Below are 18,549 nucleotides of genomic sequence, written 5' to 3'. Positions count from 1 at the left end.
GTGCCTACCAGCGTATCAGAATTTAGTGTTTGTTTTTGCGTATAAAAGTTATGGCCGGACTATTATACTTAAGTAAATTGTGTAGTAAACAGAAAACACTCACCTACACCTTCCACATTACATGCCAGAAACAGATCAAAACAAGACATCCAGCATATGTGGTACGTATAATAAACAACACGACAAACCAAATTCAAGGCCATTTGCGGCTAGGTTACGATTTCATAATGATAAAGATTAGCAGGCATGATGTGCAGATTATTGGCTAAAAATATGCAAGAAAAAGAGCAAAGAGGTCAGGCAACAGTATGTGTGTGTGTTGTTTTGGCCCCTTTTCGAAAAATTAGTTGAAATTTTATTTTAATGCCTTTACGAACGTACGCACTTGCTTCTTTCGTTGCAGCAAGACTAAAAACAAAAACGAAACTTAAAAAAAAACACGAATAAACGGGCGCCAAAACAGCACACATACGCAGAATGGGGCGCACACAGCGGCAAAGACAGCGTCGCAATTCACAAACACCAACACCAACATCTACAACACTTGCTAATGCTTTGCACGTGCTCTATGGCCAACTTCATGCGTTGGGCTGGCGCAATGAGACTCGTCTCTCAGCTTTGAATTTTCCACAAACCGGACGCGGGCTGTGCTCCAAGACTAAAAGTTTCGAGGCAGGCGATGAGTTGATACGTATGCCCGCCAGCTGTCTAATTAACATAGCAACGCTGGAAGCGGATGAAGCCTTTAAGCAGCTCTTTAATAGAGATTTGTTTGACAAGGATGCACGATTATCCTTTCAAGCGCTTGTGGCCTGCTATCTAATGTATCAGGGGCATCTGTATGAGTGCACAAAGGTTTCTCCATGGTCTGCCTATTTGGATACTCTACCCAGCAGCTATACGACTCCCTATTTCTGTGCTATCAACGAACTGCAGTGCCTGCCCGATGCATTGCTGGAACGCACAGTGGCACAGAATCGTCAGATACGGGAGTATTATCAGGTGCTGAAAGGTCTAGTAGGCGCCCAGCAGTGCGAATACTGTGGCAAACGCTACTGCGAGGACATCTGGACGTTGGCGGAATATAAAATAGCTTACTTTACTGTCAACACACGCAGTGTCTACCTTGATGCAAGGCAACTGAAGCAGTCCAACAAGAGTCATTTCCAATCGCTGCTTAATGACAGCTCAAACTTAGCTCTGGCGCCTTTTCTGGATCTATTCAATCATTCTGATAGTTTGCAGACTACAGCGCAGCTCTACAGTAAAAGTCAGGAGTATGTTCTTACTCTGGAAGCCTTCTCTAAACCCATACTCAAACCATATGAACAGCTCTACATCAGCTACGGAGCTTTGCCCAATTTGAAGCTAATCACGGAATATGGCTTTTATTTGGAGCACAATGCGCACGATTACTTTGAATTCTCGCTGCAGGACATTGAGCAACTCATCGCGCACAATAAGGAGCTGGCAGCGCAGAGCTATCATCGCAATATATTTAAGTTCATCAGGGAGCATAATCTAATGGATCAGATGTTTGTGCACATCCAGGATGGCTGCTCACACAATTTGCGTGTCGTGTTGCACCTAATCTTCAAGCAACGGGCGTATTTTCCCAATGTGCTCAATCAAATTGCCTTCGGCGATGTTGAGCAATTCGATGATGTGCAGCCAGAGCTGAGCTATTTGCTGGCCTATAAAATTAAGGAGTATCAGGGATTTGTAAATGCACTGCAGAAGCAGCCACAGCTCACGGAGAGCGGAACTGTTGCACTTGGCTACCTGATAGAATGTCTACGTTACATACGCGACTTTGACCAGGCTCATAGTTAAGGCTAACTGAATTTTCTTTTATACAATAAAGTACAATTTTATATGTTTTTGTGAACAATCTCTGTCATTTGGCTTAAAGTTTTCATTTTGCCTTGCAGCTATATTCCACGCTCGCCAGATCGAACGATGAATCACAGAATAATAATGCGAAATCGAGCAAGAAGATAACACCATTCACGCCCACGCCGGGCAGCAAACTGCTTGGGGGCGTTTTTGGCAAGAAGACGAAAGGTAGGTGTGGCTGCCACCCCAATTCAGTGAATAACTTGATATGCGAGAGAAGTTTGATTGATTTAAGTAAATAATTAACCATTGTGCTGACTACCCTCGTATAACCAACCACGTAGAGGACTTATTTAAGAAACCCTCAACGTATAGAGGCTACTTAATGTCCGATTCATGTCATTTAAATGCTTTCTGCAGAGCTTTAATGTAGTTGAAACTAAAAAGTCTTACACTTAGGCTAAGCACTTGCTTGTTCATCTATATTCGATATTTATATTTTTGACTAACTAATTTTTGTTTTGTTATCTGAGCCAATGAGTTGTTAACAAACACAAAAAAAAGAATGCACTTCGTTTGTTTGTTTGTCTGTTCGTTTGTTGTATTGGCGCCTGTTTGGATTTAGCTGCAATAAAGTCAATTCGATGCAGTTGCAGCAACAGCATCAGCAGCAGTGCTACAACAACAACAACGACTGCCACAACAACAACAACAACAGCAATCAAGACTATGTCACGTTCATATAGGCAGCGGCGGCAACGATGGCGGCTCAACGCTTGGTAAACTTGACGCACCGGAGGTCACCTCCAAGGATATGCTGCGAGCGATGATGGCCTACATCTGGCCAAAGGAGGATGCGCTCGTACGCAAGCGGTAAGTCGTAAAGAAATAATACATTCCGTATATATCGTCATATGCTTAACATCTATCATCGTTTCATCTACAGCGTGGCCATCTCGCTGGGCCTGCTGGCTGGCTCCAAGCTGTTGACAGTTTGTGTTCCATTTCTATTTAAGGGCGCCATAGACACGATGACAACGCTGAATATGGACACAGCGCCGGACGCTGTGCTGTCGACGGCCATTGCCATGCTATTGGGCTGTAAGTACGACCAGGCTGGTTGCTATGTGATTTATAAGACTTGCCTCCTTGCAGATGGCATTGCCAGAGCTAGTGCGGCGGGCTTCAATGAGCTGCGCAACGCTGTGTTTGCGAAGGTGGCTCATCATTCCATACGCAAAATAGCCACCAATGTGTTTCTGCATCTTCACAATCTGGACTTGGCGTTCCACTTGAACAAGCAGACGGGCGCGTTGTCCAAGACAATTGATCGTGGATCGCGTGGCATTAACTTTGTGCTATCAGCCATGGTGTTCAATATAGTGCCCACGATCTTTGAGCTGACACTCGTGTCCAGTTTGTTGGGCTTTAAGTACGGCTTGGCTTTCGCAGGCGTCAGCATGGGCTGTGTGGGCATCTACGCTTTGTACACGCTGAGCGTGACGCAATGGCGTACGCGTTTTCGTGTCTACATGAATCAGGCGGAGAACGAGGCTGGCAATAAGGCAGTCGATTCGCTTATCAACTACGAAACTGTGAAGTATTTCAACAACGAAAAATACGAGGCTGGCTGCTACAACGAGGTGCTTAAGAAATACGAGGCGGCCAGCTTGAAAACCAGCTCCAGTTTGGCTCTTCTCAATTTCGGACAGAATGCGATCTTCAGCAGCGCGCTCAGTTTGATCATGGTGCTGGCAGCCAAGGAGATTGCCCAGGGCAACATGACTGTCGGAGATCTGGTCATGGTGAATGGTCTGCTCTTCCAGCTATCCATACCTCTGGGCTTTCTGGGCAGCGTGTATCGTGAGGTGCGGCAAGCGCTGCTCGACATGCAGGCCATGTTTACGCTGATGAATGTGGACAGCCGCATACAGACGGCGCCCAATGCCCAGCCTCTCTACGTGGACAATAGCAATGCGTCCATTGAGTTCCAAAATGTGAGCTTCGAGTATGAACCAGGCAAGGCGATTTTTAAGGATTTGTCGTTCACCATACCCGCCGGCAAGAATGTTGCAATTGTGGGTGGCTCCGGCTCCGGCAAGTCATCTATGGTGCGACTGCTCTTCCGTTTCTTCGAACCCAACGCAGGTCGCATTTTGATCGGGGGCCAGGATATCAGCGGCGTTGAATTGGACAGCTTGCGCCGAAGCATTGCTGTAGTGCCCCAGGACTCGGTGCTGTTCCATAATACCATCGAGCACAACATACACTATGGCAATCTGAGCAAATCCCACGAAGATGTGCAGAATGCTGCACGCATGGCCGATCTGCACGAATCAATCATGAGTTGGCCAAATCAATATAGGACCCAAGTTGGCGAGCGCGGCCTCAAGCTCTCGGGAGGTGAGAAGCAACGCGTGGCCATTGCGCGAGCTATTCTGAAGAACACACCCATTCTAATCTTCGATGAGGCTACCAGCAGCCTGGACTCGATTACAGAGCATGTAAGTATCCCCATTAAATTTCCGCATAATTACTTTATTTAATCATGAAACTTTGCTGTTACAGAACATACTGAAAGCCCTGTCACGCGCCACCACGGGTCGCACCAGCATTTGCATTGCCCACCGGTTGTCGACGATAAAGGATGCCGATGAGATTCTGGTACTGGAGAATGGACATGTGGGCGAGCGGGGCACACACAAGGAACTGCTCAATCAGAATGGCCTCTATGCGCGCCTGTGGGAAACGCAAACCCAACAGTTCGATCCCAGTCGACAGGAACGCGTCTCAGCGTCTGCTGTGTAGTCAAGCGTTGATCCGCCTGGTTATTTGTTCTAGTTTTAAGAGTGCGTGTGCTTAGTTACTTGACAAGGCCACAAAATTTATAGTAGACCGTTTGTTGTTAATTTTTAGGCTGAAAGAAATATTGTGTCCGGTTTGTAAATACAGTTATACATATACATATACATACATAACATATAAACATATAAATAGCGTATGTAAATGAATTTTATATTTCGATTGAGAAACGTTTCCAAGTGAAAACATTCTCAAGTACCAAGTGCAACGGCTATGGATTGTCTTTTCCTTTCAAGACAAGTGAAAATTTGAATTTATTAAATTTTTAAGTGCCTATAACTCAACTAACTGAACTTGAAAGGTCTCCTTTTGAGTTATTCAAACTCTGTAGAACGTTTTAGCTAAAATTGCAATTCAATTGTAAGTTTATAAAACTCTTTCTTATCAGAGGTATAACATTAAACATTTATTATCAGTTTTATCACGCACAAATTTGTGACACTTAGGGACTTAGGCAAGAAAATACATTTGTAGCAAGTGGAATATATGTATAATCTCGACTGCTTCATTCTTAATCTCTCTCTCGTATGGAAATAGGTATGGGCACCTCGTATAACAAAAAGAGCAAACAATTGGCCAAATGTGTGAGGAACTGTTGGTAATTGGAGACACGTTGCTTGAATTCTTGCCACAAGGGCAACAATGGTTTATCTTTAGTCTGGCCCACATCATCTATAACAATATCCTGCTCGAGCATTGTCTTATTGACATAGGTGTATAAATAGGAGGCGGGCTTCTGGCCAATGGTGGTCACATAGTGCGTGGCATTGCTCTCCAGGCTGATGCTCTTGCCGGCAGTGAGGAAATACGCCTCGTCGTCCTTGGCGCTCTTGTAGCGTACATTGCCCTCAAGGATCGTCAGGCTGCAGTTAAACAGAGCCGGTGCGATGAAGTTGCTCAGCGTTAGACCCGGAAAGTCGGCTACGAATATAACATCCGAGTAGTTATTCCAGGCGAGCACTTCGTCTGCAATTGTCTTCAATTTCGGTCGCATGTGGTTGAGCTCTGTGAGCAGCGGTAGCGACCAGGGCGTGCGCTTGAAGGGTGACCAAGGCGCTTTAAGCAGGTCCACTCTCGGATCAAAGGTGCGCTGCTGGAAGCGTCCATTCATGGCGCACCAGATGTCAAAATAGATGGAAATATTTTTGCTGGTCAGCGGACTATTCTCTGGGTTCCTATCCATATCCTCGTGTATGTTCTTCTCAATGCATTTGGCGTATTGCACAGCCATGTCGGCGTATTTGGTCCAGCGATCGTATTCGGTGAAGGCATAGGGATTCAGATGATGCACCTGCTGATTGTTGTTGTCAACGACCTTGATGGATGTCAGCACTGTGTCGTACGAGTGCACCATCATGTCCCAGGAGTAGCCATACAGACCATTCGTCCAGTTGTTGTAGCCCTTGGTAATGAAGTGCGAGTAGGGCAAGAAGAGCTGCAGAGCACAATAGGACAGGATCAAACAGCTGCGCAGCTGAGCCCAGAAGCTAGGTGAGGATTCAGATGGTTTCTTTATGGGCTCCTCTACTGTAGACGAGCCAGGCTTAGATGAGCGGCACAGACGTCTTGGCCAGTCAAAGCTATAAAAGAGCGGGACTTCAGCCAAGCAAACCCAGGGAAACATGCCTGCAAAACAGAAATGTTTATGTTAAAGCAAGATTAGATTAGGTAAGCCCTTTGCCACTTACCTATAACAAACAGACGCGAGTTCATCAAATGAAAACTGATCATAAATGGAGTCACCAACAGTCGCGTCTTCTCGCACGTCATAAAGAACGCTATGGACAGGTCGAAGAAGGCCGTGAACCAATGGATAATCAGCAGATCGATGAGCTCGCCATCTAAAACCTGACGAAATGGCGCAAAGACCCAATGCTGACTGAGACTCGTCATCGCATAGCCGGAGAGCCACTCGAATGAGAACTTCTTCAAGCCTGCGTACATGTAGAGCACAAAGAACTGAAACTTGATGAGAAAGTAGTTCCAATAGGGCACTGCTCGACGCAGCTCTGGATGTAGCCAACTGTCCAAGGAGCTGGAAGATCAAAGTGTGAATGTTAGGAACTGCAACAGAATATTTATATATTAAACCCACCAATAGCAGTTCGCTCTCGTGAACAGCAACAAGGTGCCCACCAGGCCAAATAAATAGCTGTGATTATTCCACGCCGGCTTGTCCAGCAAGAAGATGTACCAGTAGCACGTCACAAAGGACAAACAGCTGATGCGAAAGCGATAGCCAAGCATAATGCCCATTGCGCCCAGCCACATGGCCAGATAGACGCAGCCCATCAGCGGATAGTCCAGAGCACGTATGCCATTGAACAGAGGAAAGTGACAGTGATGAGGCTCGCCAAAGCGTACATCCAGCTGTCCGCCGCCTCGCTCCTCGGCGATATCAATCAACATGGCTGCGCCGTAGAGCATTCGGAACACACCCAGGGCAGCGCCATCTACCGGCCGATGCAGCCATCTGGTAAACGTTTGCAAGTTATCAAAATTGTGCAGATCATGTCCAAAGCAGAGCTTGAAAAACTGAGCAATTGACGAGGATTCATTCGCTGATAACTTTGGATTGGACTTGGTCGGCTCATCAGTCACCATTGGGGACTTTGTGGTTTCATCTTCGATGTTGGCTTCTGTCGCATTTGGTGTTGTGGGCTGTTTGCGTTTCGAGTTGGTCATAGTGCCTGAATAGAAGGCAGCTTAAAGGAACAAAACTTAATGAGATGGAAACAAAGCTTTGAGTCTTTAAATGACATCTTTTTCATGGGATAAAATACTTGAAAATTTGTATTATAATTTACAAAAATATGAAACTGATTATAAGCTGTCCTCTTTATGCCCATGCCCATAATATGTTGTCTTCGAAAATTAATGTGTTTTTTTTTTTTTTTTTTGTAGAATTTATTGAAAAAGTTTGACATAAATACATGCATGCATATTGTTTGTATACTAAATATATAATATATGTGTTTTGTTTTATTTCTTTTGCGTAAATATAAATCTACGTTTGCTGTCTTTGCTTTTTATATGTTTATGTATGTTATGAAGCACACCTCGGATGCATCCCAACCCCCCATTTTCCATATTCAAACTTGAACATCCAAAGCTGCGTTCATTGAAAAATTGTTGTTGTTCGTGTTAGCGAAACATTGTGTTTCGCATTCAAAAAATACATCAATTACGAAATATATATATTTATGTATATAATATTCTATTACATCTCTCTCTTTCTTTATATTCTTGACTCGAGTTATTATTGCAACAAATTTTGCCCAGCTGCGCACTCTTACCGAATGCTCGAACACTTTTGAAAAGATTTCCTATTTGTCACATTAAATTTTTCTTTTTTTTTTTTTGCATATTTAGTTTGGAATATAGTTGAAAATACATATATAATATTGGTTTTGAATAGTTTCACAAAATTTCTAGAAATTTTGGAGAACAAGCTTTGAAAATGCTTTAAACTACGCATACGAATATAAGTATAGCTGAATATAGTTTTAGGTTCTTACTTTTTGTTATGTTGTTTTAAAAGCTAATGCTTTGGTAATTCTAGTTCAAGACGGGAAAAAACAATAAAATTAATATAAATATGAATTTTTAAAAATATATAAAATAACAATGTATTAAAAAAGAAAACTTAGTTTTTTTTTTTTGTGGTGCCTTGCTATTTAAGCTTCAATGTATTTATATGTATTTTACTTTTATTTTTGTTTTTTTTTATGTGTTGGCCTTAAGTATTTTCTTTTTTGTTTTGCCATTAAAATATTATTATATTTCTTGTTTGTATTTTTTGTTTTACATTAGATTATTTTTGACGCAACGCTAAAATATTTTAAAATGCATTTTCAAAGTTAATTCATTAAGTATTTTGGTTTTCTTTAATCAAGAGTAAGCTTTGAAAGTTGTTAGACAAAGTCCACGTCGAGTTGTCTAAAAATTTTTGCATACAATTGTGAGCCAAACCGGCAAAAAAACATTATAGAATGAATGTTGTTGTTGTTGTTGCCATACGACCGGCAAGCGACCCCCATCCCCACTCTCTCTCTCTCGCACCGTCCGTCATTCTCTCTCAGTGCCCAGCACCACCATCTTGTTTAGTGATGCGCAGGCGCGTTCTCATGCTCGCTCTGTCTCGCTCTCGCCGGTCGCCGCTCTCGCCTCTCGTTTTATATGCGGTTCTGATTCAACTGAGAGCGTGGCGTGAAGGGGCTAACCATAACACCACTCGGCCAAATAGCCTCGTTGAACAGCTCATTGAAACGATAGTCCGGTATGGATATTTTGAATTTGCAATATGACAATTGCGATAGATTGGCATCGTTCTTCACCAGTTTGGTGCACTTCACCAGATTCTTATTGATTTTCAGCTCCTCGGCAAGGTGCTCGATAATGTCATCCTCGCTGGTGTTTGTCGCAAACTTGCCCACCTGCACCCAGCGACCGTAGTCGCAGACGACCTGCAATCGATCCGAGTTGCAATTGTTGCCAACGACAATCAGATTGTTCTGCTGCGGATGCTTTTTGCCATCGAGATTGTTGACGGGCTGATTGCCAAATTGGAAATATTGCTGGTACATGCGTCCCTGGATCTGATTGACGCCGTTGCACACCTTGTTCACCTTCTCCTCGATGGTGTGCAGCTTGGCGGACAGCGCCTTCGACGATTGATTTCTGCACTCATCACAGTTGAACGATATCATCGGATTCTTTTGTATTAAATCGTACATCGCATCGTCAATATTGACGCACGTCCGATGGAACTTCTTCAGGCAGTCATCTGAATTGCAGATGATGATTGCATCCTTCGAGTTGATTGATTTTTTGCATTTTGGGCAATTTTCGGCCATGTTTGCACTTGCTTAGGCTTCTGCTGCTGCTGCTACTGCTTCTTCTTCTCTTATTACTTTTTTTTTTTACTGCTTGGTTTGAGGAGAACGTCGACAATGTCGAGAAATACACGCACACACTCAACACTCAACACGCACACGCACACATTTACTGTTTGATATACGCTGTCTGTGTGTGTGCATTCGCTAGTCGACTCTGTGTGTGTGTGTATGAGTGTGAGAGAAGTTTGCTAAAATGTTGTAGAAAATGGGGAAGCGCAATCGAAACTGCGAACCGTCCGCTGCGAAGTTTGCTGTTCAACTGAATGCCGAACCCTTAGAAAAGCTGCGTTGCACTGTGCTCTGACACGATAATTAAGGGTGGCTTTTCTTTGTTGTTGCTTTTGTTGTTGTTTTCTTTTTCTGTTTTTGCTTTCTATATTAATTTATTTTTGTTATCGGGTTCAGTCGCTGTGCCGCTCAATTGTGCTTTTAACCACTATTTGCTGGCCATATGATTCTCTATTGAGAGCCAACGCATGCTACATATATTTATTTATTTATTTTACTCTTCTTCTTTGCTAACGTTACTTTTTTCTGCTACTTGTTTCATTTTTTTAATGTTGCAACACTGGCAAGTCAGTTCAAAGTGGGTAGCAACGTACACTTGCCTTGGCCAGTGTTGTAAAGGCGCATAGGTACTTGAGGCACGGAATGCAACAACTCTGTTGTCGAATTTAACTCGGAAGTTACAACCTGCTTCTAAATATTTAAGGCTCATTTTGGAAGAAGTTTCGAGTATGTAAGTTTACATTTTTCATATTGTATATTTATGTACAACAATTTTGCTTAATTTATAAAAAATAAATATAATAATTTGTTTTATTTAGCAACAATATTGCAATCAATTTTAAAGCAGAGCTCAATTATTTATACTATAACAAAACTTATATATAACAACAAATTCATAAATTAAATTAGCCCAATAAGAATTTATATGAGCTAAGACTCTCTATTACAAGAAAATTTAGAGCAGAGAAATCCCTATATTTTAAGAGCAATTCATAAATGTAAATTATTTCCAGATATATGTATGTACATATATAGTGAATGGATGTGTCTTTAAAGAAACATTCAACTATCCTCATTAAAATTTGGCTTTATTTTATCAAGCTCATGGATATTTCTAGAAATAGAATGTAAATAACTAACTCATCTGGTAGAACATAGTCTTTCCTTATATTACAAAGCAATATAAATGTAAATATTTATCCTAAATAGCTGAACATAGCTTATAAATCATTGGCTTTATAAAAGACCGTCAATTTACAATTGAGCTTTACTGCCTCAGTGTGTTCACTCCACTTACAATAAATAAAAATCTACTTTTTTTTGTATACAATTTCAACATTTTAATTAGCTATAAGACAACAGTTTAAATTGCCTAGAAACCCACACAAGCTACCCACTTAGCTCCGCTCTATTTGTTTATATTGAGACCCCCACTCAAACTGGGCAAAACAAACCCAGACGCACGAATCGTAGCTTCATATTGCACATGTCGTGTAGGTGTCAAATGAAATAAGTGCTCTCACCTGGCTTCAATTTAAGTGGAATACTCCGAAGTTTGTGCAATTACGGCGATCGGTAATGGGGGTAAACACATGGAAACGCAATAACTTCCGCTGTTCAATTGCAACTTTTCCGCTTCTGCTTTTATGCTTCTGCTTTTCGCAACAGTTTGCGGCTGTGTAACGTGGGCAGGATAACACTGCTAACTGCTGCTCTGCAAATGAGCAACAACAAGGACACTACGCGAGCAACACGGTCCAGCAACTGAGGCTGCCTGCTCCTAGCTACGCCTTATTTATACAACTCTAGAGCAGCTGTGGCTGCTGCCGGAGAGTGGGCTGCTCTGGTGGGTGGGGTTGGCTGGATGGCGGCGGCCAAGTGGCGGCACAGGTGGGCGGGGGTGTTGTTTGCGCATGTCCTTGCACAACGAAAGATGAGACAAGCTGGATAGCGGCAGAGAGAAAGACAGAGAGAGAATAAGAGAGTGAGAGAGTGGGTGTTACGTCCTTCCCCCTTTGTACATAATAATAAAATATATGAGGTCCTGGTACAGGATTGCGTGGGTGATGGCTTGACTAAAATGCAAATAGCGTTAACAGGTGTAGCGGCAGCTGCGCCAGCGACTCGTCGACTCAACGCAGCTGTTTTTGTTTGCCCCGGCTAGCGACGATTCACCTGTAATTGGGTTTCATTAGCGGAGCCGAGGGAACCCATTTCCGTTTCCCTTCTATTTTATTTAAGCCCTTGTTAGCTGGAATTTGCCGCGTGTTCCAGTTTTGGTGTCAATAGATTTTAATCAGGTGTGGCAAGCGTGGTAAACAGCCAACCCATCGCCCACATGCCTGCGTTCAGCTGATTTAAATATGTATCTCGTCTCAGTCTCCCGGTCTCCGCTATATTTGTATTCCGCTTTGTTTTTATTATTGTGCCCGTTGCCAACTACGCCGTATGCTCAATTGTTATTTATGTATGCAATACGCACGGCACGTGGGTTCACCTCGATACAGGATACAAGGATACAAGGATGTAAGAATTCAGCGCTACAGGCTCTGCAGTAGCTGTAGTGGCTGCTAAGTGCGTAGTTTCTCTCCATTTACGTTTGCCTAGTTTAATTTAAGCACTAATTCCTATGCTTAACTATTTTTAGCCCTTTGACAGCTGAAAATTGTATTAATAGTTGTTTTTGTCTGTTGCCATGGCTGTTACTGCCTCTGACGTTTTCTGCACTGAAGAGTGAGAGCAAACATGAAAATGCTTTTTGGCTCAATGCACAAAACAATTACAAAACAATTCAAAGTCGAAACTTTATATTATTCATATCATTGTATTTAGTTTTATACAAATTTGCATGAAGATTCGCCTGGAAGCCAAAAACAAGGCCTGAAATGAACATATTTTTAGCCATTGTACGGAAAGTTTTCAATTGTAAAGTTTTTAGTTTGATTTAGGCATGAATTTGAGCTAGACATAAATAAGTCTAATACAATAAATAACAAGTAAGAACGTTGCAGTCGGGCGCTACCGACTGCGGAATACTCATTCACATCCCGCGGAAAACTCTTTTTTGTAAATTGCAAATTTTGTTATTTTAGCTTATTTTATATTTTTTAAATATTTAAATTTTATTTTCATATTTTATAAAAATCTTTCCTTCCGTGTTATCAATGCCTATTAAGCCTATTTGTATATACATATACATACATACATATGTATGTAGGTAGCTCAAGCATATAAATGTCGCAATTTGATAATACATATGCCGATTACCACGCCCCTAGTGGCCGTAGACACCTCATTTTTGGCCAGTTCTTAGAAAGAGCTAACGGTAACGTAAATGCGAAATTTGAATGCTTACGCTCAAAAAATGTGAAAATTACAGGGTATTTTTCGATATGCCACGCCCCCAAAGAGGCGTGACAATTATTTTTAGGGCATCGATAGAGGACGTTATCAGTAACTCAACTATCCAAATTTGAAGCTTCTAGCTCTTAAACTGTAGGAGATATAAAGTTTTGCGGCTTGCCACGCCCCCTTTGGGCGGACATATATCCACCATAGCTTGTTGGACTTGGGTGGTCAACTCGCATATATATACCAAATTACAAGTCTCTAGCATGAATAGTGCCTAAAATATAGCCAAATTTGAAAAATTACTATATCTTCAGGTCCGATTTGCCACGCCCTCAGTAGGCGTAAACATAAAATTTTTTCATCGGTCTTTATAGAATTATAGCATTAACTCACGTGCGAAATTTCAACGTTCTAGCTTTAGAACTTTATGAGATACAGTTTTATCTGATTTGCCACGCCCCCAATGGGCGTAGATATATCCACCATAGCTTTTTGGACTTGGGGGGTCAACGCGGATCTACATACCAAACTTCAACTTTCTAGCTCTTCAACTAACATGATTTCTGGTATATCGGAAAATGCATTTTCCGATTTGCCACGCCCCTAGTGGGCGGATCGGGAAAATTTTAACACTTTATAAATCGGAGTTATACACGAGTATGTGTTCCAAATTTCAAGTCTCTAGCTTCAATAGCGGCGAAATGAACTGCGTTCATACGGACAGACGGACAGACGGACAGACGGACAGACGGACGGACGGACGGACGGACAGACGGACGGACAGCAAGACGGACATTGCACAAAACCAATATACTAATTCACTTCGTGAATGAGTATAATAAATACTCTATGAATATTAAAGTAAATATAAAAATTAAAGTAGCTAAATCTCTAAAAATAAATGCTTACAATATTTGATTGTTTTTCTTTGAAGAATAGTTTATATACGGTCTCGCTCATTTTTTGCTTTGTATTTAAATTTCTATAAATTAAAGTAAAATTCGTCTTGATGCTGAGGAGTTACTTTCTAGAATTCCTTGTTTACAGCACTTTTGACCTTCATCAAGTGCATTGCTTTTGGCATATCTATATAGACTGAGTAGCTGTTTAGGCTAAATGCCCTTATAGCGCTAACTTTCAAGTTCACACACACAAATATTACATATTTTACACAAAACTCGTTTCGAATGCAGCTCACACAGGCTTTGTGCATTGGCCTAGGCTGTTGTTTCTTTTAGCGCCTACTATTTAAACCAATATCGATTGTATTTGTTGTAAAGTTGGTCTGCAAAGCTTAGGTATATTAACGGCACCTTCGTACTTCATTTGTAAATTGTTCATAGCTCTTGGTTAGCCATTCAGTTTTGTTATTTGGTTCGTCTTGTTTAGCCATTCAAGACTTCACTTTGGCTGAGTTTATGGCTGGACAGTGGGAGAGACGCCCACACAACTATTAACCTTTATTGAAGTGTATCTGTAGCATTACGTATGGACTTGCTTGCGAATTCTTCGCCAACTGCAATTGCGCAAAAGTGCCTGACTGAGCAAACGGAGAATCACAAATGTGTATCACATACACACACACACACTCTCACGATCAATTTGTAGCTGAAAATCGAAGCAAAACCAAATCAAAACTCAAATTCCAAAATACAATTAAAGTGCGAAGCGTTGAATCTCATTTAGAAAAAGCAATTTCAAGTTCAAATCGAAAATCGCCAACTATTTGGCCGCACATCACTCATACGCCGCATACGCCGCATAGGCGCTGCCGCTGGGGCGACCTGTGCGCTGACCTTCCGACAATTAAGCGAAAATGTTGCACGCCGCCAATTACGGCAAGCAGCATTACACTGTTTTTGTATTTTTGGCAATTGAAATGCGCGTGCCACAAATCGAATTCGAAATTGAAAACGAAAACAAAAGCGAAACAGTATGGATCTGTGCATCATCTTGGTTTGCCTTAAATTGTGGAACTGGGGCAAGCATCTCATATCCCTAAACAGGGAGGGTGTTTTTGACCTCACTGGCATTGACACTGATACGCTCATGCCCGAGCTGATCATTCGTAAAATTGGTTAGCGATCGCTATCGCAATCGTAATCGGAATCGCACTCAGCGCTCGCCAACGGATTCCCCTTTGCGTATAAATATGCGACGCATGCCTCGCTGTTTGTCAAACAACGAGACGCGTTCGACAGTCGCGCATTTCCAGCGAACACACGGACACCGAGAAGTGAGACGAGTAAGTGAGTGCTTGAGCGGATTAGAATGATGAGTCGTGCGCTGTTATTGCTGCTGTTGGCGCTCGTTGGCGCCAGCCATGCGGCGACACATGTCAACATCTCCATAGCCCAACAGCCAGCCACAAATCCGGCTGATGTCACCATCATTGATGGCGAGGCGCCGGCTGAGCTGAAGGCGGGTCCGTATAGAATGCAGCAGGAGCAACGCTTTGCCAGATTGCAGGAGCGACCACAGCAGCAGCAGCAGCAGCAACAACAACAGTTGCAGCAACAGCAGCCGCAGCAGCAACAGCAGCAAATGCAATCACAGCAGCAACCACTGACTCCGCGCCAGGGTTTGGGTCTGCAGTCTGCTCAACCTGTTGCCGTCAATCCCAATGCTCGCATGCCACGTCGTCGTATGCACAGTCGTCGTCCCACCCTGTACCAACAGCCGCCGCACAGCGGACAATTCCGTCAGCGCAACCAGCAACTGCGTCAGAATCAGGAGTTCGAGCGTTACATACAATCCTACCATAGCCATGGACCGACCGTGGAAACTGTAAGCTGGAGATGTTTGTGGTTGCATAATCTAGTTTCACTATAAATTGATCTATTTACTGCCCACAGGTCTTTGAATCCTCCAGTCCGTCGCCTCAGCGTTATACTCAATCCAGCAGCAGCAGCTCTAGTTCCAGCTCCTTAGCTGACGACGATGCTGTTTCCATTGGTGGCAGCAGGTCCCAACAGCTGCGCATGTTTGAGCGTCAAGTAGTTGCGCCTGCGGCTTCACAAGGTCAGAGTGCCAACGTGGAGCAGGCAGCGGATAGCAAACCCGTCTATGAGCCACAGGCACCGCTGCCAGCTCCAGTGCAAGCTGCTTCCATTGCGCCTGCACCTGTCTCAAGTTCCAGCTCCAGCACCAGCTCTAGCTCTAGCTCGGCTGCAGCCCCAGCTCCTGCGCCTGCTTCGACTCCCAATGACGTTAAGATCGGCAGCAATAACTTTGAGCCTGCCTACGATCCCTCCTTCGACAACAGCTACAATCGACCCAGCTACGACCAGGGCGGCTACAGCTATGACGATTCACAGGCTGACTATCAGGATCAGTATCCACCAAATGTAGATGAGGCGTCCAGCTATGATGACTACGCCGATCAGTCTGGCGGCTATCTGCCACCGCAGCGTGGCTATGCGCAGCCCGCACCGCCACGCCCCGTTGTCACCAAGACCATACAGATTGTGCAGCCGGCGCTGAAGGCCAAGAAATACGAAGTGCGTCATCCGGCTATCCAGAAGGAGTTCTACGACATCGAAGAGCGCGTGGTTATTAAGCCAGCTGGCACACTGGTGGTGGAGCTCGATCATCCAGTGGCCAAGATACCCAGAGGTGAGACATTGCTGCCCCTGGGTCATCCACATCCTGCCGTTGCCTCTGCTTACAACAACAATGGACAGGTGCAAACACAGAGCTACAACAACAATGGCAATGAGTACAGGCCATCCTATGATACGCCACAGAAGGAGCAGCAATTGGGCACCACCATTGGCTCCAGTGTGACGACGATGCCCAGCTATGATCAGGCGCCCAAGGATGAATATGTCGAGGCGCAGCTGCAGCAGCAGCCCGGACAAGGCAGCGATGCCCTCGACGGCAATCGTCAGAGCTTGCCAAGCCCCAGTCCCAGCTCCAGCTCTAGCTCTAGCTCCAGCTCGAGTGTCATCGCCACCGATGGCAATGGCAACCAATACCAGATCAATAAGAAGCATCTCACACCCAAGATGCTGACACGCGTCGAGCCCGAGCAACAGCCTGACTATGAGTACGGACGCAGCGAGGCCAGCTATCCAACACAGCGTGGCTATCAACGCAATAGCTACAATCGTGCCCCATATCAGACTCCCAGTAATGACGATTACTTCAGTGGCGAGTTCCTGCCCAATGCCAATGCTGGCAATGTGGAGGCCAAGCCAGCTCGCCTGGAGGAGGCACCGCCACGCACGCAGATCATCAAGCACGAGCACAAGATCCATTTGCCGCCATCCCAGCATAATATTTATCTGGGCCGCAGTCGTCAGCCTGCGCTCAAGGAGCGTCGTATCACGGAGGTGCAGGAGGTGCCCGCAAATGTGGCCGAGCTGAAGCCATATTTACGTAACCACGCCGGACCCACTGTAGTCTATGCCAAGTCCACCGTGCGTACCGCTGCACCACGAGGCTTCTATCAGCAGGCATCACGACAGCGCAGCCCACTGGCCGAAGAGCTGAAGTACAGTGCTCCATATTCGCGCATGCGTTATGATCCGGAGCTGGAGTCGTCCAGCGGTCGTCTAGTGGAGGCAACAAAGCAATCGAAGCCAGCTGCCAAGGCGCAAATCAATTTGCAAATTCCGCACCAGGACGATCGCGATCAATCCATTGTAGCCACGGCCACGATTACGCCACTCAAGCCGGATTGTGACCAGCAGAAGGAGCAGCAAGAGGAGCGATCCTCGCGCTTGCAGCAGTATCAACCGCAGCAGCAGTTCCAGCGCTTGGTAGAGGCACCCGCACCCGCGCCCGTTGTGGCCACCACACAGGCCACGCCCACTCCCGCACAGCAGCCGCTCGATGTGGACGTCTCACTGAATGGTGCCGCTGGCCATCTCAATCGTCATCTGCAGCCCAATGAGCGCGTCATCTCTGCCACAGCGGCACCCACCGATGCGGCGGCCACCAGCGAAACATTCCACAAACGCCGCATCGTGGTCAATCATCCATTCCAGACGGTGCGCGAAGTGGTCGAGCATGAGCCCATCACCAACTATCATCAGATCCAGGTAAATGAGCCCGCTTCACCTGCTCTCTACCATCAAGCCGCCTACTACCAGCAGCCGATACAGACGCACGGAAATCTTGTTCAATTCAAGTCCACATCGACTCATGGCAATCTCTATGCGCCTTATGGCTAAACCAGAAAACTGATCGACCTCGTTATAGAGCCGGATTTGTATAGTTGACTACTCGAATTTGTTGTTTTTATTGCATTTTTTGTTTGATAGAATAAGGAAATACGAAAAATATGTAAAATCGGTGGAAGGGCCCTTTCCATACAAATTTGATCTTATCATATGTTAATCATAGAACTTAGAGTTAAGCGATGAATTACTTGCCAGCAATAAAATGCATTCAAAATGCTTCGAAAATATAAATTGAATTCGTTTGCTTAGCGACGGTTGATCAATGCAGATCGCTACACTGGCGCCATCTATTGTTCAATTTTTAACGATAACAGTGACCAAGCTATGTTAAATGGGCTTTGTTAGCTTGGCATGAAATCAGCTACTGGCAAATGCAATTTAAATTAAAAATTAAAATAATTCATAGC

The 18,549-nt window shown here is 44.2% G+C and overlaps 5 protein-coding genes across 7 annotated transcripts; 3 read left to right on the top strand and 2 right to left on the bottom strand.

Moving 5' to 3' along the window:
- On the top strand, window positions 1-4,805 carry ABCB7 (ATP binding cassette subfamily B member 7). Of its 2 annotated transcripts, none has more exons than XM_018102055.3 (6): window positions 1-161; window positions 1,932-2,064; window positions 2,583-2,709; window positions 2,783-2,937; window positions 2,992-4,340; window positions 4,405-4,805. In XM_018102055.3, the coding sequence occupies exons 1-6, from the start codon at window positions 51-53 to the stop codon at window positions 4,642-4,644; spliced, it is 2,115 nt and encodes a 704-aa protein (XP_017957544.1). In that variant the 5' UTR covers window positions 1-50; the 3' UTR covers window positions 4,645-4,805. The 2 variants fall into 2 exon arrangements, with proteins under 2 accessions (XP_017957544.1, XP_017957543.1); XM_018102054.3 differs by having other exon boundaries at window positions 2,487-2,709.
- LOC108652046 (SET domain-containing protein 4) lies at window positions 16-1,877 on the top strand. The gene is made up of 2 exons (XM_018102061.3): window positions 16-161; window positions 404-1,877. Exon 2 carries the CDS (start codon window positions 478-480, stop codon window positions 1,831-1,833), a length of 1,356 nt encoding a protein of 451 aa, XP_017957550.1. The 5' UTR covers window positions 16-161; window positions 404-477; the 3' UTR covers window positions 1,834-1,877.
- GC (gamma-glutamyl carboxylase) lies at window positions 4,004-11,389 on the bottom strand. Of its 2 annotated transcripts, XM_018102057.3 has the most exons (4): window positions 11,129-11,389; window positions 6,794-7,403; window positions 6,387-6,733; window positions 4,004-6,324 (listed from the first exon to the last, which is right to left on the bottom strand). In XM_018102057.3, exons 2-4 carry the CDS (start codon window positions 7,381-7,383, stop codon window positions 5,210-5,212), a joined length of 2,052 nt encoding a protein of 683 aa, XP_017957546.1. In that variant the 5' UTR covers window positions 7,384-7,403; window positions 11,129-11,389; the 3' UTR covers window positions 4,004-5,209. The 2 variants fall into 2 exon arrangements, with proteins under 2 accessions (XP_017957546.1, XP_030240410.1); XM_030384550.2 differs by lacking the exon at window positions 11,129-11,389 and having other exon boundaries at window positions 6,794-7,451.
- On the bottom strand, window positions 8,342-9,886 carry LOC108652047 (uncharacterized). The gene has a single exon (XM_018102062.3). It carries the CDS (start codon window positions 9,552-9,554, stop codon window positions 8,874-8,876), a length of 681 nt encoding a protein of 226 aa, XP_017957551.1. The 5' UTR covers window positions 9,555-9,886; the 3' UTR covers window positions 8,342-8,873.
- Window positions 11,390-14,090: 2,701 nt separating the features above from the next.
- LOC108650118 (uncharacterized) lies at window positions 14,091-18,373 on the top strand. The gene is made up of 2 exons (XM_018099236.3): window positions 14,091-15,743; window positions 15,812-18,373. Exons 1-2 carry the CDS (start codon window positions 15,228-15,230, stop codon window positions 18,131-18,133), a joined length of 2,838 nt encoding a protein of 945 aa, XP_017954725.1. The 5' UTR covers window positions 14,091-15,227; the 3' UTR covers window positions 18,134-18,373.
- The last annotated feature ends 176 nt before the right edge of the window (window positions 18,374-18,549 follow it).

This window comes from Drosophila navojoa, chromosome 4 (genome assembly GCF_054131105.1).
Source record: "Drosophila navojoa isolate 15081-1374.11 chromosome 4, UAZ_NAV_1.0, whole genome shotgun sequence".
NCBI lineage: Eukaryota > Metazoa > Arthropoda > Insecta > Diptera > Drosophilidae > Drosophila > Drosophila navojoa.
This window is presented reverse-complemented; position numbering and strand designations above follow the sequence as displayed.